Source organism: Mauremys mutica, chromosome 6, assembly GCF_020497125.1.
Source record: "Mauremys mutica isolate MM-2020 ecotype Southern chromosome 6, ASM2049712v1, whole genome shotgun sequence".
In the NCBI taxonomy this organism is placed as follows: Eukaryota; Metazoa; Chordata; order Testudines; family Geoemydidae; genus Mauremys; species Mauremys mutica.
This window is the reverse complement of record NC_059077.1, coordinates 28505004-28524587: the sequence shown is the minus strand read 5'-3', so window position 1 is coordinate 28524587 and position 19584 is coordinate 28505004. Positions and strand designations below refer to the sequence as shown.

Below are 19584 nucleotides of genomic sequence, written 5' to 3'. Positions count from 1 at the left end.
ATAAGGTGACTTTAAGCTTGTCTGTGGTATCACACAGAGTCTAATCTTTGCTGCTGATGTACACGTCTGAAACAAAGCTTAGAACAGGCAGGAAGGAATTGCTTTGCAAAGCAACAAAGAAGCCAGGATGTACTTTAAGTGCAACTTTAGCCCCAGTCAATTAATTTTCTAACAGTTAATCATCTTAAATTTTGAGTTAGGTCAAAAGTTAAAACCTTGAATCTTCATTATAGCTCCAAATCCTGTACCTAGGAACTCAGCACTTTGGATCCTAAGGTAACAGAAGTATCACCATTTTCTACATCTAGGAGCCCCTAGTTACGTCAATGGTAGCATGAGCAGGCCATTACTTTGTGGGGTGGGGGGGAGATGGGGCATATGTGTGTGTTAATAAAGAAATCTGAAAAAAACACCTTTGTCTTGAATATTGCTATTATTGCAACATATTTTAACTTCAGTTCACCATTTCAATATGTCTGGGTGAAATATCATTCTAACAGATATAAATTTGTCACTGTACAGGTTAAGAAACCTCCACATTTTGCATCATTTATGTTTCCTAGTAATTTAAAATGCACAAAACCATCCTGATATCAAAACTGTAATTATATACATTAGTTAATGTGATGCTTCTAAAAGATGCTGCAATTTTAGCCCAACATATGAGGAATTTTTTTTTAAATGCACAGAACAAGTATGTGCAACATGAGCCAAGGCAGGACAAGCTTCCCACCACTGCCCCACCGTGACCTGTGAAGTCCTTTTTTGCTGACTAATCCTGTGCAGTCTGAAACAGCCAGAAATCACCAAATCATTTCATGTAAGCAACACACCAGCTAGCCAATGTTAACTTATGGTTAATAACAGCCTTGGCAGGATTCAGATTGGTGATCTAGACGTGAAAGGCTCCTTATCCTATTGTAAGCAGAGTCAGGATGAGCCCCACCCTGACATCTGGTGGTAAATTATGGGGAGTGCGGAAAGTGTTGCATTGGTATTTCGGTTATTTGCATGGGCACTCCCACCCCACTTAGCATACCGCAAAGCAGCATGGGATGGTTATTTTCACAGCTGTGGGAGCCCCAATTACGTTGTTATTGGGGCAGGAGGAATGAAATGTTGTCACCCTGATTGGGTAAATGGGGAACTACAAAATTGTCTTGTGATGGGGGGTTTCATTGTCAGCTGGATAGCGCTTGCTAGATGGGGCACATGGGTTCCAAAACCCATTGAAAAGAGAGAGGCTGGGGACAGAGATCTGTACTTGGTGGTGCCAGAAGCACCAGTTCTACCTGTGCCTCTCTCCACTGTGGAATGTCAGAGTTAATTTTTGATTCCCTTAAGAATCTAAATGCAGGTTACTGAGCTGAATTCACTGGTACTGGGGCTCCCCTACTAAGAGTTGAAATCACTGAAGAGCTGGACTTGCTGAGCTGAGAGCACTGAGTACTGTGCTAATGAGTGGGGGAGCCTGAAGCAATACTGTGGAGCAAAGCAGCTGGCAGAGCAGAGTGGAGCAGTTTGTGCAGCCACTGGGTGAGTGGAGCCGAGCAGCTCGTGAGGACGGCTGGAGTGGCTCACAGGACAGCTGGTGGACCAGAGCGGAGCAGCCCACAGAGCAAGCGGAGTTGAGCTGTTTGCGGAGATGACTAGTGGAAGCAGAACCCCACGAAGAGGCAGGGCAGTTGGCCCCGAAACCACGTAAGGTGCCCCTTTTCTACCCAGGCTGGGGAGGGGGACCTCTGCAGAGAGACTCTTGAGCTCTGGGGCTGCACTGACCCGGGACAGAGACTTTTGGATTGTGGGACTTTTGGGACTGTGGGTGATTTGGGGGTTGCTGGACTCAAGGGCCCCGAGAGAAGGACATGGCCCAATTTGCTGGAGTGGGTCTTTGCTCACGGTTTGACCTATGAACTCTAGCTGAGGTATTTTCCCAGTTCAATGCTTGTTGTTTGTCATGTAATTAAACCTTTTCTGCTACACCAAGACTCTGTGCTTGCGAGAGGGGAAGTATTGCCTCTTCGAGGCGCCCAGGGGTGAGTGTAAGATTTTCCCAGGTCACTGGGTGGGGGCTCGAGCTGGTTTTGCATTATGTTGTGGGGAAGGGACCCCTATGTATTGAACCCGGCCCTTGCTGCTTTCGTTTCGGCCCGGCAGAAGGGTTACACTATTATTAACTGCCTGATCCACCCTGTCCCCAGTGAGGAAATATAATTATACATTACACTCACAAAATGCAATTTAAAAATCCTAATCTAGAGAATCCTTATTACTTTGGTGTTTTACTGGGCAACAATTACTGCCATATGCAAAGCTTACAGTATATCGTTTTTTGTGACCAGTATGAGTGTTCAGATACTATAGTATCAGAGGGGTAGCCGTGTTAGTCTGGTTCTGTAGAAGCAGCAAAGAATCCTGTGGCACCTTATAGACTAACAGACGTTTTGCAGCATGAGATTTCGTGGGTGAATACCCACTTCTTCAGATGCAAGACCACTTGCCTGATTCCCTCTCTCACACCGGTGTAATTCAGACATAAGCGCACTTATGCTGCTGCAGTTACATGGTTGTGAAGTGAAAGGAGACTAAGCTCCACAGCGTTCTGAAAATTTTCTGTCTTAACTTTTGAAAAATATCATTTTCTCTTTTTTGGGTTTTTTTTTTTTTGGCTTCCCGCACCTCCAAACTTGCTTGACTTATAAACGCCAAATGATCTTTGTTTTGTTGTCCTTGCTGAGCAAAAGAACCTTTCAGCATTTTTTAACAGCGGGTGAAGAGTAACATTATTTCCAATTTTAATAATGAGTGGAATTTCAAGAGGCAGAATATAATTAGAATTTGACCAGGACATCAGGGTAACACCAGAACTCATGCAAAAAGATCATCAGAATTTTTATAAGCCATAAATAATTTGGACGTCTGATTTCTGTCTTAGTCAAAAGACAACTCTTCCAATAGGCCAGTGCCACCTAACACCATGATGGCGCATTGGTTCAGCAAGGTGGAATTACTAACACCCCTTCCTGAAGCATGTAAGTGTTTTTGTGTTGGTTTCTCATCCAAATACTAACCTGACCTGATTCTGCTTAATTTATGAGAACACATGAGCTAATAAATAGAGTTAGTTGAAAAATTCTCCTCTCCCCCTGGAGAATGTTGACTTTTTATCAAAATTTGTAACCCTTTTAGGGTTGAAAATTAAAGAATGAAAACTGTCAGCTAAAGAGAGCCAAAAAAAATTCAGCTTTGTGGTGAAAAAAAACAAACCCAAAATGTTTCAAGGAAAGCAGATTTCCCACAAAATTTTTGTTTACTTGAACCCCAATTTTCCATAAATACAAAGCTTCAGTGGAAAATTTTCAGCAAGCCCTATTTGTAGGCCAAAGTGATATCTCTCCAGGATTCAGTAACATACATGCGGGTCCAGACCAACCTCTGACCCTGACGTCCTCCCTGCTCCTTCCTTTCCTAGGTATTCCCTTTATCGCTGTGTGATTGAGCAACATCTTTAATATCAATGACAAGATACTGCTTCCCCTGGAAAGCAAACTCAGTGATGAACCAACAAAGCAAGCAACATATTGTGGGTCAGATGAAGCAGCTACACTGTTCAGTGGTACCAGAAGAGCTAAGAAAATAGAACAAAAGCCTCATGCATGGGAAAGGTGGAGGGTTTGCAAACCTTTAGAATATGTATGTATTCTGTATATGTATAGAGAAGAGCAGAATAAAAAGTCAGAGTGGGAAGGGCTTGGGGCTTTAAAACATCTCTTGGAGTGGATGGAGAGTGAATGCAAGAAGGAAAGGGAAAGAGATGGAAATGAGGATCAAAAAGAGGAGAAAGGGATAAAAGGGCACAGGGAAAAATGGGACATCTTAGAGAGGGAAAGTGGTGTCTCTTCCCATTGTTTTCAGGCAATGGTAGGGTGAACTCTTTTTTATGAACATTGATTGAATCCTAATTGAAATTTACATATGTGTGTCATAGGTTTTATACTAAAGTTGTGACATTCAGGAATCACAGTGAGAGATTTGTCTTTGTTTCCCTGCACCAGTCACCTGACACCGATCAGCGTTTCAAAAGGTTCTTACCTTTGTCACATGGCAGAAATCAGCATCCACTGATTGTGGTACTTACTCTTTATTTACCAGAAATTAGAAAGACTAGAAAACTACAATGAACATTGTTAAAGCCTGTTCTTTGTATATATTTCCATAATCTTGAATTTAAAAGCTGATGCCGTTTAGCATTTTTTGTATCTCAGCCAATAAATGACTCCTGAGAGTGACTGAGTAATAGCCTCTATTCTAAGTTTTCATGCAGCTGTTGATTTGGAAGTCATAGCATGGTGGCACCATTCCACCAGGAGTGAGTTCTGCAATATAAATGCTAATGATCCCCACCTACATTGCAGTGTGGGGGTAAGGTGAGGTTTGATTTTGCAATCCACAGCAGAGGATGTTGGTCTAAGAAAACATATTAAAACCTGGGGCATAACTGATACTTGGGTGACATTCACCTAAGAACGTACGGACTGTAGTAGGCCTCCGCTGTAGTGGACTATGGTAGTTCTGCTATTCTGGATGTTGGCAGCTAGAGAGTGGACACACAGAGGGCCTCAGCACCCGACTGTAGCAAAAGTGGGCCCAGGGCCTGTTCTGAATTCACCATTGTGGACAGGACATTAAGGGGCAGGGTTACATAGATCCAGTGGACACAACTCCCTATGTTGGGATTGTGCAGAAGTCACAGCTCCTAGTCCAGTCTAGGAATTGGAGTCACAGTTGTGGAGAGGCTGCAGAGGGGCACTGTTGCCTTTCTGCCCCCCAACCCTACACAGCGTGACACTGATGCTCTCTTGTCTACTAAATTCCACCTTTCTCAGGCCTGCCAGAACTGGGAGGGGGGAAGGTGGAAGTAGAGCGGTGCAGACACAGCCTGGCAAACTGAATCCTCTTTTCCAAATCAGTGCACTCCGCATGTATCCAAAGGTTGTGTGCACCCAGACCTTGGATACACTCTCAACAGGGTTCATTGACAACTTGCTTGAATGTGCCTATCACAGTTTGTGGCTCATAATAGTTGTGTCTCCTGAGGGCTGTAATTCCTTGGTCTAATTTCAGTTGTTGGGTTTAGTGTGTGGGTGCCGGGTAGTGTTGGTGGCCTGTGATATACAGGAGGTCAGATTAGACGACCTTGTGGTCTCTTCTGGCCTTACATTCTATGACTCTCTCCCTAAAGGAGAAAATAGGCATCATCCTGTGCACACAGAAAAGTGACCATCCGCAAGATCTGCTGCACAACACGCAACTGCCGCTGAGGGTACATCTACACTGCATCTGAACATCCGTAGCTGGCCCGGGCTCATGGGGCTCAGGCTATGAGGCTGTTTAATTCAGGGCCACCCAGAGGATTCAGGGGCCCCTTCCATAAAAAAAATTGCAATACTATATTCTCGTGGGGGCCCCTGCAGGGCCCGGGGCAAATTGCCCCACTTGCTCCCCACCCCCACCCCACGGGCGGCCCTGGGAAAAATAAACCTTCCGCATCTCGGCACAAACCCAGTTTTGAGAAAACTTCTTTACACAGTATCACTGGTTCTCAGCATCAGCTAGTGCTAAAAGGCACTAAAGCTCATTAAAAGGGTTGGACAAATATTTTCCATCAAAACTTTTCCTAGATCAAAAACTAGGGGTTTTTAAAAAGCAGAAAAAAATCACGGACAATGTCTGCTTTCCTTCAAAATTTGTTGTGTTTTTTTAATAGAAAAGCTGAAATTAGTCTGCCAAAACCTGAATATGGTTTGAGGTTTCAGAAGTGTGTGGCCAAATATTTGCTGCTTGCTGTGTTTGATTGTTTAAAGAAACAATAAAATTCTGCTTAAAAAAAAATCCAAAACTTTTGAACCACCTCAGCTTGTGACTAAACGCCTGAGCCCATCCAGTCAGAGATTTTTTCCAGGTTTCTGATACTCTGCTGGCTTCCTTGACTCATATCTGTCTCCATAACTTTGGGTTCATTTAGGTTATAACATAAGAACAGCCATACTGGGTCGAACCAAAGGTCCATCAAGCCCAGTATCCTGTCTACCGACAATGGCCAATGCCAAGTGCCCCAGAGGGAGTGAACCTAACAGGTAATGATCAAGTGATCTCTCTCCTGCCAACCATCTCTACCCTCTGACAAACAGAGGCTAGGAACACCATTCCTTACCCATCCTGGCTAATAGCCATTAATGGGCTTAACCTCCATGCATTTATCTGTTTCCTAGAGACTGGCTCCATAGGATCCCTCACAAACTGGAGATGGTTACTGTGGGTTTGTCTTTAATAGCTTATGTACATACTCCACGAACTGAGCATTTGAGCTTGTTCCAGAATCTGGGATGAGCCTATGTTGTGAAAACTGAAATGCTCAAAATAGCACATGCACGTGAATGGACACAGAGTGCTAACATTTAATTAACCCAGGGGTTCTCAGACTGGGGGTCGGGACCCCTCAGGGGGTCACAAGGTTATTACTGGGAGTCGCGAGCTGTCAGCCTCCACCTCAAACCCCACTTTGCCTCCAGCATTTATAATAGTGTTAAATATATAAAAAAGTGTTTTCAATTTATAAGGGTGGGGTCGCACTCAGAGGTTTGCTGTGTGAAAGGGGTCACCAGGACAAAAGTTTGAGAACCACTGAATTAACCCCTCTGAAGCCTCAGGGAATGCAGGGGAGGGGGGTCTCCCTTGGTAGGGTTGGGAAGGAGGTAGGTGGTGTAGGATATTGCTCTTCTCATGTGATCCCGCCCCCAGTGACTAATTTTAAATGAAGCTACCCTCCCCTGACATGAATCTCCCTATGGCACTGAAATTAAATATAGACTATAATTTGGCATTTGAGAAGTGAAAGGGATGGTAGCCCTAATGGAAAAGCTAACAGCTTGGCTCTTCTGCAAGCCTCAAACTGCTGAATGAGCTTTAGGGTAGGGAAGGCTGTGCCTCCCAAACAGCCTGGCCCTGCCCCCTATCTGACCCCCATCCACTTCCTGTCCCCCAACTGCCCGCCCCCCTCAGAATCCCCGACCCATCCTGCTCCTTGTCCCCTCACCGTCTCCCAGAGACCCTCCCCAATCACCACCCCAGGACCCCATCCCTGCTCCCTATCCTGACTGCCCCGCTGAGTCCTGACAGACCCCCGGAACGCCCACGATCTAACCCTCCCCGTTCCCTGTCTGCCCCTCCCCAACCTCTGCCCCCTCCCTGTCCCCGGGACTCCCTGCCCCTTAACCAACCCCCCCGTCCCCAGCCTCTTACCCCCGGCTCCCCCCTCACCCGGAGCCTCAGCGCGTCGCACCCAGGAGTGTCCCTGAACAGCGGTGCAGCGTGGCTCCGGTGGGGCCTGAGCCCCGCCCCGCTCAGAGCCGCGTGGTAAGGGGAGGAGCTGCTTGCCCCGGAGCTCGCAGCCCCGCTCCCTTACCACGCAGCTCTGAGTGGGGCGGAGCTCAGGGGCCCCGCCGGAGCCATGCTGCAGTGCTGTTCAGGGACACTCCTGGATGCGCTGAGGCTCCAAGGAATTCAGGAGTATGTGCACACAGAACCACCCTTTAATGAGCTGTATTGTGTGATGTGGGGGCAGGCCCAAGGCTCCATTTTATTTGGGGTGGTTGGAAGCCAAGGGATGCAGCCTGTGCAAGCCCTGGAACACAGAGACTGCAATTTTCCTTGAATCTGGCACAGGAGGTGCTAGACAGAAGAAAGATCCTTCCCCTTTTCAAGGGCAAGGGATAATCTAGTCCTAAGCATTTACCTGTGTCTCTGCCTACAAATCCATGTTGCCACAACTGTATAGGTATGTAGGATTCACACAGTGCCTTTCATTCCAAAGAACCCTGCACCATATATCTACACAGCATCACCACAATCATAACATGTGTTGCAAATGGCATTGCCTACCTTTGGTTAGAGAATGAATTCCAAGCTTCACTTGTGAGAAATTCCCACTCCCTATTTCCCCTCTCACTCGATAGAATCCAATCCTCTTCCCCAGAGTTAATTCCTTCACCACCTTTTCATCCTGGGACATATCCTGGGTTAGCTTCTCAAATGGGGTCAGCCTGCGCTTCCTGCCCTCCTCATCTTCTCCATAGCACTCAGCCCGCCCGTAGTCCTCTCCGCTGTCCTCACGATTCCACCTGGCATATCGGTGGTTTCCAAGACCTCCGCCATTCAGATAGCTTGTTGTCATAGTCCACAGAGCAATCACATTTCCATTTGGTTTAACAAGCTGTTCCAGTGGAATACAATCCTGGACATAACAGAATTGTGATAACCTGAACAAAAATTGCCAGAGGTCCAAAGATCAATGTGGAAATGACTTAACAACCAAATTTGCCATCATATATATATTGCTGGTTCTAGCCAAAATCAGAAGTAAAATTAAAAGCCAATCGTCTTTTAACCTCCAGTGAGCAATTTTAAATCCTTATTTGTAAGATAAAAAAGGCTTGATGATTAAAGCTGTAAACTGTACACATACAAAAGCAAAGAGTCCATTCTCAATGGAGTGCAAACAAATGCAATACATTTGACACTTCTTTAACTTTCAGGTTCTAGTTTGCTGCCCTGAAAACACTGACAGGCACACCTCAGACTGGTAGCTCAATAACTACTTTGAATAAGTCCAAAAGTTTTCAGATCACTTCGAACAACTAACCTTCGGCAGGATTTGATGCAGTCCTTCTTGGTTCAAGGCTCAGTCCAAAAGCTGAAAGTTGGATTTTCTTTTGATTCATTTTTCAGTCAGCAAGCTTTTCACTGTGATTTGGAAATGCCTGACCTTTACCTTGCAGTCCTGCTGTAAAATGCTTGCTACTGATTTGTTTAATTTCCATTGCTACTTTGATGTGCAGAACTGCTGCTGAAGGATGCTAGGAGCAGTATAATCTGTGCACCAGGAAAAAGAAAAGCTGCACCTCAGTCTTGTTCGAGTCACATGGAAGGAAAGCACAGGATTAAGTAACTGCAATGTCACTTTAACCCTCCTTTATTTAGACGAGCCTTCTTTAAAGCCTTGAGCCTTCTCAAAATTTTGCAAGACGCGTTGTCTTCCTAAGAAGAGAGATGAAGAAAGTCATTAAACCCTTTATATAAATAGCCTCATGTTTCACTGAGTTACATTATAGCATAGATCATTTACCAATTTTATTTCCACAGTCCACGCTGTTTGGTTTTGACACACATACAAATTACAGCTTGTACTAAAACATACTTACAAGCAATCACTTAACATGATAATAGTAAGATGTTCTTTCCTCTCTACCTGCTGATAACTGGGCAGGAAGAGGAATTTTATCAGACACTGTTAATCATTTGTACACCCAGCAGTACCAGTTTGTGCACAGAAGGCGTGGAAATGTTAAAGAAACTGCTGCCTCTAGCCTCCCTCACCCATGCACAGACACAGGAGCAATTTCCTTACATAACTGATTAAACAGAATTAGATCAACAAAATGATTATCACTTTAAGTATGTGGAGTCTGTGAGGTACGTAAGGATGGTGAAGACGGCCCAATGACTCAAGGCCTTGAGTTTTGGCAGGTAGTTATCTAAGGTATCACATTTAAAGGGGTGTTACCATTCATGTCCTGCATATATTGCAGGATGAAGCTGGCTGGCTCAAAGACAAGTTCCCTGTGCCACTGGGGATAGGTGGAGAAATGGAAGGTATTGTGGATAAGGCATTAGACTGGGAGTCAGGAGACCTGGTTTCTCTTCCTGCTTTGCTGTTAGACCAGGCTTAGACAAAGCCACATCACCTCTCTGTGCCCCAGAAATGATACTCACCTTCCTTTGTAAAGAGGTGAAACGTGCAATAAGAACTAAGTATTATTATTTAATTAAACTCCTGACAGTAACCCAACCAAAATCTTTATTATATCACAGCAGTATAGGTGCTATTTATCACTAGGTTCTGGCTCTCTGGCATGGGTGCACAAGAGTGGTGACAGGGCACAGATAACCCACCCTTCCTTCCCTTGTGCAAGTGCTATGGGAGCAGCCAGGGTGTCGGGGCTTGCACTTCAGGAGCACAAGCTAACACAGGGTATGCCGAATAGGGAGTGACTAGAGATATCTCTACATTGCAATAAAACACCCATGGCTGGCTTGTACCAGCTGACTTGGGTTTGTGGGGCTCGGGCTAAGGGGCTGTTTAATTGCAGTGTAGACATTTGGGCTTGGGCTGCAGGCCAAGCTTTGGGAGCATCCCACCTCACAGGCTCCAGCCTGAGCCCAAGCATCTACACCACAATTAAACAGCCCCTTAGCCCAAGTCAGCTGGCACAGGCCAGCTGCAGGTTTTTAATTGCAGCGTAGACATACCCTAAATTAGGGATAGGCAACCTATGGCATGCGTCCCGAAGGCTGATTTTCAGTGGCACTCACACTACCCGGTCCGGCAGGCTCTGCATTTTAATTTAATTTTAAATGAAGCTTCTTAAATATTTTGAAACCTTATTTACTTTACATGCAACAATAGTTTAGTTTTATATTATAGACTTATAGAAAGAGACCTTCTAAAAAGGTTAACATGTATTACTGGCACACAAAACCTTAAATTAGAGTGAATAAATGAAGACTCGGCACACCACTTCTGAAAGGTTGCCGACCCCTGCCCTAGATGGAGCATAGCTAGGGCCCAGCCCACCCAGAATCAGCTGTAGGTCTGATGCTGGGGACAGAGCATATGCTGCACCAGTAGGGCTTGCTCCCTTTTAAAAAACACTTACTGGGTCCTTAAACAGAGATGCAAAACCATTTTAAGTATGCTCCCCTCAGCACCCAGGCTCTACCCTGGATGTTTCTGCTATCTGAGGCTGCCAACATGAAGTTCTGCTTTGCTGTCAAAATTATGTTTGTTGGAGTCAGAGAGCAGAAACCAGAAATGCAAAAACAGATTCACTAAGGTGCTAATGGCAAAGAAAATTAACCACAGAAATCTAGCTCATCATTATGCCTGTCAGCTCATTCGGTAGCCTGTGTGAAAGAATCAGCCTACTTATACTGATGGGGCACACAGAGGATACTCAACAGTAAAGGCCATTTTCTGCAAGAATTACGTATGCTTTTGCACCAATCAGCTGTACAAAGGGCTGAAGAAAATCCTTCTTATGGCCTGTCCGATAGACCTATGTGAACAGTTCTTGTGTAATGTTCATTATGGGCAAAGAGAGGCCAGCTAGAGGGGTGTATATGGAAGCTCAATATCATGGCTATGAGAACGCTTTAACCCAGAGCTCTCTGTCTGTCCAGACAAAGAGGAAACTGGGTCAAGGCACTGTCAGCACCAGGTCCTTCTGGAATTTACGCCTACCAAATATTTCTTGAGCCCAAAGATGGCCACTTTTAGAACACAGCCTAAAATTAATTTATTTTTCCAGCCCTCCTGCTAATTGCAGGCCCTGCAATCTCCTGGCACTTAGCCCACTGGCTAGGGTTCCTCAGTCCTTTAAGATGAGCTATTTCAGTGCTGCAGGAGCTAATGGTGTATATGTTCTCCATCTGTGGGCAATGTTGACTTACTCTTTAATCTAAATCATGTAGAACAGTGGTTTTCAACCTTTTTTCAATTGCAGAGCTCTAAACAATTTTGAATGGAGGTGCAAACCCTTTTGGAAATCTTAGATAATGTCTGCAGACCTCCAAGGGTCTGCAGACCACAGGTTGAAAACCACTGTTTTATGGTAATGGCACCCTTTCATGGACCCCTCAGGCATAGTCTGGGGAGCCCCCTGCCCCGGGGTCTGCAGACCACAGGTTGAAAACCACTGATGTAGAATGCACCCAAATACTGTGGTGGAGGGGTACTACCCAGATGCCTATAATAATAAATAATACTAATTCCAGGAAAGAGACAGACAGACTGAGAGATTGACATTACCACAGCCAGGAGCCACATGTACTGAAGGGCAACTTATGCCCCAAAGTACTTCAGTGATCCACAACAGTTGGCCAGCCTGCTGTCTGTCTGATTTAGCTCATTGCTAAGAAACAATACTAGTGATATTAGAGCCACCAGCAAGACAAAAGGAATGAAGGCATCAAACTTTAGGAAATCTTCAAAGCCAGCACTGCTGTTATGTTAGTGTTTGACCCCATTATTCAAACATCTACACCCTCAATCAGTGATGCCACCGGCATTTGAGGACTCAGCTCAAGCCTTACATCACATTAGAATGAACAGAAGAAGGAGAAAGCCAAGAATGAGAATATTTTTAACTTGCAAATACTATGTAGGTCAATATTTTTCAGATTTGGATGCATAAACGTAGGCTTCTAAATCCACATATTGGCATCTGTAATTCCTTCTGCTAGGTGGAGTTGGCAGCAACAAGGGATGGATTCAATATCCAGGGGTTCCTCTGAACAATACAACACAGAACCGGCTTGAGCCCCCACCCAGTAATCTGGGAAAATTAACCACCACTCCAAGGTGCCTCTAAGAGGCAATACTTCCCCCACTTGCAAGCACTGAGTCTGTGTATAGTAGAGAAAACTTTTAATAAAAAGGGGAAAAGAACCTGGCATTAATTTGGGAAAACACCATAACCATGATTTTAACATAACTGACCATGAGCAAAAGTCTCTCATCCCCCCTGCCCATAGTACATTAGGCAGTGTCCTTTGCCTCCATTTCTCACTTTGCAGTGCAATAGTCAAACCACCCTGAGTTCTCTGATGTTGATATGCAGGGAACGATCTGGACCAACAACCTTGAGTCCTGAGATTGCCCAGGTCCGAGGCATTGGAGACAATGGTCCACTGATGAGGCCGGGGCCACGAATGGAATTCCTTCCAGCACTGATGTGGGATCCTGCCACCAGATGAGAAATGACAGGACACTGTCTTAAATCCTGACCACTCAGTCCATGCTGTGCCGGTCGGGGTCATAGACCAATGCCAGCCACACCTGTATGGGTCTGAGGCGTCGTCATGCATGCCAGACAAAGTACGTACATGCTGCCAAGTGGCCCAGCTGTCTCAGGAACATGTGGGTGGTGGTGAGCGAGTGGGTCCATAGGCCCAAGATGAGGTTCGCTATGGCCTGGAACCAAGTCTCTGGGAGGAAGGCGCTGGCCCGAGTGGAGTCGAGGACTGCTACAATGAATTCTATGCACTGACTCTTTCTTGTTTATTATCAACCCCAGGTCGCGACAGGTGGAACAGACCAGATCAAGATGCCTCCGCACCTGATCTGGGGACCAGCCCCTTATCAACCAGTCGTCGAGGTACGGTATATTTGGACTCCCCAATGTCACAGGTAAGCGCCCACTGTCACTATACACTTTGTGAAGACTCTTGGGGTTGATGAGAGACCAAAAGGGCATCGCCGTGAACTGGAAGAGGCGCTGGCCCAACATGAAACGGAGGAAGTGCTGGTGCCCCGAGAAGATAGAAATGTGTGTCCCTTAAATCGAGGGAGGCGTCCCAGTCTCCCAGATCCAGGGACAGAATGATGGAGGCCAGGGAGACCATGTGAACCTTCAACTTCTTGAAAGACTCATTGAGGCAATGCAGGTCTAGGATTGGTCAGAGGCCCCCCCCTTTGCCTTCAGAAGTAGCAGGAGTAGAATCCTCTTCCTTCTCTATTCTGAGGAACCTCTTCCTCTGCCCCCAGGCGCAGGAGGTTTTCAACCTCCTGAACGAAGAGTTGCTCATAAGAAAGGTCCCTGAAGAGGGACAGGGAAGGGGACTGGGAGGGATGGTTGGCTATAAATTGCCAGGTGTATCCTGAAGAAACTGTACTGAACACTCAGCGGTCCAAGGCGATACCAGACCAGGCTGACTGGAAAGGCGGTTGAGGAAGGAGGGGAGTGGATCCTGTACATTGGCTGGTGGATCGTCCTCGAGCGCACCCTCAAAATGACTGCTTCTGGCCTCCCTGACTTCTGGGTCAGGGTCAGGTTGGGCAGCCGAGTGGGAAGAGGATGGGTAGCGTCTCTTAGGCCCTGTAGAGAGGGTTTGTTGGGGTTCGTCTCACTCCGGGGCGGCAGGGAACCACACCACCTCCTTAGTCCTTGTATGGCCCCTTGAGGAATCAGTTGGGCCGCAGGAGTCCTGGCTCAAGCTGTCCGGCAGGAGGCTGAGCACACACAGGTAAGAATTAGCAGACAACAAGCCTAAGCCCTGGGTCAAGGTGGGGCAGTAAAGAGTCACAGCTCAGGCACTTAGGCAGGGGTTGAGGAAACACAGGTACCCATTAGCAGTTACTAAGCCCAGGCCCTGGGTCAGGGCGGGGCAGCAAGGAGTTCAAGGATCAGGCCCTCAGGCAGGGGCTCAGCAAACACAAGTAAACAGTACACTCAGGCTTCAGGCTGCGAGCGGCCTGGCAGAGGGGGAGATGCCACCCAAGCGTTGGGTTGCAGGGGGGAAAACAGGCCCTCCCACTCCACTGCGTCCCAACTCGTGGCCCTAGCCGTGGCCAAAGGCCTGCTGCTGTGTCAGTGGGGATCCTGGCCGCAACACACTGACATGGGTTCTGGCAGTGCTGCTTCCAGACTCAGGTCGACTCCCCCTGAGCTAATTCCCATCTCCCGCTCTGGAGGTACCTGGGGCAAGGTGGTGTCCTCAGGGGAGTCGATCACCACTGGATCCTCGGGATAGCTGGCGAGGGGTAAGCTCAGCGACTCTTCTGTAGCTGGCGAGGGGTAAGCTCGGCAACTCTCCCACATGCTGATCTGTCAAGTATCAGCCGGTCAGGCCAATCTCCAGGTCCGCCGCTGGTTGCTGGAGTCTCCCCAGTGGGAGCTGGGCCAGAGGTGTCTGGCCTCCAGTGGCTGCCTCTCAAGTGAGCTCTGGGGTTGGGCTCTTATACTTCCTGTCCAGTCTCTGACCTTCTGGGGGGCAGGCTGGGAGTGCTCTGGCTCCGCCCACTCTGGTGTCCAGCAGAGCTCGTACCTCTCCGGGGCACCGGGGAACCACACCGCCTCCCTACAGGCCCTTTTGTCCTGGTCCTTCCACCTGTAGGAGCCTGACCCGGGACCTCTCAGGACTGCATCGGAAGAGGAGGAGGAGCGGGTGAAGGTCGGAACAGCTTCCTGGACTGCTGAGGGGTGTGCAAGCCCAGGGAGCAGAGAGTGGCTCGGGAGGCCTTGAGCCCATGGAGCCTGGAGTCAGCTCGTAAAAGAGCCCCAAACCCTCAAATGGGAGGTACTAGATAGTGGCCTGCTTTCTCCTGGGACAGCCCAGAAGCCTGCAACCAGGAGCTACGTCTCATGGCCACCACCAATGCGACCATCTGGAGAACTCTCCGGGCCACCACTGTGCCTTCACTCACCAACGCGGCAAACTCTTGGGCACGATCTGTGGGAGGGCATCCGTGAACTTATTAAGGGAGTCCCACAGGTTAGAGTTATAATGTCCCAGCAGGGCCTGGTAATTAGAGACCCTAAACTGTAAGCTGGCCATTGAATAAACTTTCCTGCCAAACAAGTCTAGTCTTTTGGCATCTTTACTTTTTGGTGTTCTGCTGATGTGGCCCTGTCTGTCCCTTTCACTCACTGCAGAAATGACCAGCGATGCTGCAGGGGGATGAGTATATAGACACTCAAAGCCTTCACAACCTCCTCAGGCAAGGAGTTCCACAGGTTGACTGTGCGCTGTGTGAAGAACTTCCTTTTATTTGTTTTAAACCTGCTGCCCATTAATTTCATTTGGTGGCTCCTAGTTCTTATATTATGGGAACAAGTAAATAACTTTTTCTTATTCACTTTCTCCACACCACTCATGATTTTATATACCTCTATCATATCCCCCCCTAGTCTCTTCTTTTCCAAGCTGAAAAGTCCTAGCCTCTTTAATCTCTCCTCATATAGGATCCGTTCCAAACCTCTAATAATGTTAGCTGCCCTTTTCTGAACTTTTTCTAGTGCCAGTGTATCTTTCTTGAGATGAGGAGACCACATCTGAATGCAGTATTCAAGATGTGGGCGTACCATGTGGCCAGGGAACTAGGTTGCAGTGCTGGGGTCCGAGGTCGCAGTGACGGGGACTTGCACCTGCGGTCCGGTGACCTGGGGTATTCTGCCGGTCTATGTTTCTGCAGCACCCCGATGGTTTTCCCCTTTGGTGCCATGAGCTGAGCCGTTTCGGGCACCTGCGATGCCAGTTGGCCTTGCTCTTTAGCTGCCAGAACCACTTCAGGCACTGAAGGCCCCATAACTGGCTGGGAGCCCTTGCCACTGCCCGGGTGGGGTGCGGGGGAGCCCTTGCCACTGGCCGGGCTGGGGGGGTCCGACCTCAGCGGTATCCCCGTGAAGTCTGTAGTGGATGCATGGCCTGACATAGGTCCTTTGCCTGACGCCCCTCTGTACTTCAGTGCCGAGGGGCGTTGCTTCTTCTGCCTCTTCTTTGGCATAGGCGAGATGGAACGGTGATGGGCTGAGTCCGGTGCTGGTGGTGCACTACGCACCGAGGCCAAAATGCTGAGCGTGGGTGCTGCGGTGGAGGGTTCCAACGCCGGACAAAGAGCGGCTGCCAACAATAACGCCCTCAAGCAGATATCTCGCTCCTTCTGAGTCTGCGGGCAAAAGTTTTTATAGATGCAGCACCTGTCTTTTCTATGGCTTTCTCCGAAACACTGAAGACAGCTTTTGTGAGGCTCACTGATCGGCATGAGCCTCCTGCATGACACACAGGGTTTAAATAAAAAGTCCCAACTGGGACTCCACTGACTAACTAACACTATCAACTAACTACAATGAAACTATGTACAACAACAATGAAACAAAGTCAATGGAAAAACTGCTACTGCTCTTGCGAAGCAAGGCAAGGCGCTCCAACTAACCGTCACGGGCGGTAAGGAGGAACTGAGAGGGTGCAGGGCCAGCAGTGCCTGATATACCGCCACATGGGAGTGCCACTCCAGAGGGCGCCACAGCCGGCCCTAAGGATATTGCTAAGGTAGAAATCTCCAACAACTGTGCACATGGGTGCACACACACCTAAAATGGAATCAACGTGAGCAAGCACTAGAAGAAGAAATTGCCGTATCTGTCACACCTGGTCTGAAAACTTTGGTCCCTGTTTTTTAATTTCACGGGGGACCAATTTAAAAAATCTTACTGCGTTATAGGTGAAACCATATTATATCAAACTTCGTTTGATCCGCCAGAGTGCGCAGCCCCTGCCCCCGCCTCGGAGAGCTGCTATATCCAATTCGTTATATCCGAATTCATGTTATATCAGGTCGCGTTATATCGGGGTAGAGGTGTATATTAATTGACTCTAGGCCAAATTCTGCTCTTGGATGTAAACAAATGGCTTTCAATGACTTCTGGCTTCGTCTGTGCATAGCACCATTCACAAGTGCTGAATTAGACACTGTACTGAGCAACATCAAACCCAGAATGGCAGCAAGATATGACAACATTATATCGGAGTTTCTGAAACACCTTGGAACCAATGCCCATCAATGGTTATCCAAATTCCTGATTTAGGTTGTCAATGAGGGTGACCTGCCAAGGATCTGGAGAATGTAAAGCAAAGTGATTGCCCTTTAAAACTTGGAAAGGACCCATACAATGCGGCAAGCTACTGACCAATCTCTGCTATGTGTCATCTTCAAAGTCCTGGAACAGCTTATCCACAAGCTGTGACTAAGACAGTTTTGAGCATCTTCCACCTCTACAACGCAAGTGCTAAACATGAGTTAGACACCTTCCTCAAAGGAAAATGACTGAAACATGCGGCAAAACTGGTCTACATTTGGTGTACCACTAGATTGCTCTTTGACTTACCTTACCACAACTGTCTAAAAAAGACTGCTGCCAAAAGTCAGGACCAGGAATAATCTAATCAGCTGGTTCGACATGGGGCACAGGCTGGGATCATTATTTTTTGTTGTTGTTGTTGTTGCAGAGAACTTTTTTATCCTTGCACAGTACGTTCCTCAGGACTTGTTCCATGTATGTGGCGTCCATTGGTGTCAATGGCACTTCTGCCCACAGATAAGGATATTCACACTGTACAGCGAACCAAACAGCACAAGGACTATGCATCACACATAAGACCCATTTAAGGGCTAAAATAGTGTATTGGTCTTTTTCTGGCTCTCTACAGACATGGTGAATTTAATTCAGATTGAATGCAGATTATGTAAAATGGAAAGGGTAATTTTGCCCTTACTGATTTGTTTGCTCTTTCACTCCAATTTTCAAGAAACAAGTATGTAGCCAGAAAACTAATCAAAATCAAAGAAAACTGAGCTTTCTTTTATGGCTTGTTTTTATCCACTCATACCCAGCTGCGAAAATATTAAGAAAAATAGCCATTATTTTGTCTTGATTTCATATAGCAATTATTAAACCTCAAGTGATATCTCTTTGACAGTCTTTTAATCTCTGGATGTTGTTGGCAAGATCTGCTTTAAAGCAGCCCATAACATTAATCCTGGGTTTCACTGATGTAACTCAAAGAAATTCAACACTGTGATTTAATAGAAAGTGAAACTTCTAGTAGTGTATTGAATATTCTGATGCAGAGCTCACAGGATAAACTAGGGTGACCAGACAGCAAATGTGAAAAATCGGGACGGGGGTGGGGGGGGTAATAGAAACCTATATAAGAAAAAGACCCAAAAATCGGGACTGTCCCTATAAAATCGGGACATCTAGTCACCCTAGGATAAACGGAATTGCCCTTTACAAATGCAGTGCATGGAGTGGAGAGTGGCCACATGGCCACGGAGGTCTGTTAGCCAGTCTCTCCCATATAAGGGGCATGCAGACAGACTGCTGTCCTGAAGATGCAGTAGTGATCACGGGGTGGCTTTCCTGCTGCTTCATGGCTTGGAGGAAGATGATTCCTTTCTCCACTGGTTCCACAGAGACCACTATGCATAGTCTGGCTATGTGTATTGTGCACTGGGCTCCAGGATTGGCTCTGGCCTGCTCTAATTTGAGAGGACCCACCCCATATTCCACTATCCAATACAACCCAGTTCACTAAAAATATAAAATGAAGGTTTTCCTAATTCAGGAAGCTGGAAATCCTAAACATTTGGCATGCATGTAAGAAAGAAATGTCTTAATAAGCAGATTCATTAGACCACTTACCTATGATTTGTTTAGCAAAGAATTTATCCAAGAATAAGACGGACGATGCTAAGGAAGGATTAGCAGAGTACCTGGCTTTGGCTAATCTCTGTGTCCTTGAATTGGAGCCGCTCAGTGAGAATTTTCTGGTTTTATCTCCTGGTAGTTACCCTGATCTTGTGTATTTTTCACAGCATATGTCATATGTACAAAATACATGACTCTTGTTTATTAGTATATAGCATGCTCAATGGGAGTCAGTCCTTCCTGAGAAAAGTGGGAAAGGAGCACGGTCCATCTCTGTGCCCCATCAATCCATGGCTGACAAGAAAACCCACTGGGCTGTAGATAGCTTGCATAAATTAGAGCAGCCTTCAGACTGTCCTAACTCATGCTGGGACCCACTCTGGCACCCGGACAACCTAGAATTAGGGGAACAATAAGAACATCTTTGTGCCATCCCTTCTGAGCTGTGCCAAGTGGTATGAAGATGAATTAATCTCTG

General features: G+C 46.8%; 1 protein-coding gene across 3 annotated transcripts in view; it reads right to left on the bottom strand.

The window, feature by feature from the left end:
* NIM1K (NIM1 serine/threonine protein kinase) overlaps positions 1–19584 on the bottom strand; it is a 75015-nt gene that overhangs the window by 12384 nt on the left and 43047 nt on the right. Inside the window, exons 1-2 of one of the 3 annotated variants that reach the window (XM_045021115.1) lie at positions 19101–19134; positions 7942–9096 (exon numbers count right to left, since the gene is read on the bottom strand). In XM_045021115.1, the coding sequence (XP_044877050.1) occupies positions 7942–8233 (292 nt within the window). In that variant the 5' untranslated portion in view covers positions 8234–9096; positions 19101–19134. Of the gene's footprint in view, positions 1–7941; positions 9097–14594; positions 14972–19100; positions 19135–19584 lie in introns of those variants that run through there. The other 2 variants (XM_045021112.1, XM_045021114.1) reach the window with 2 other exon arrangements.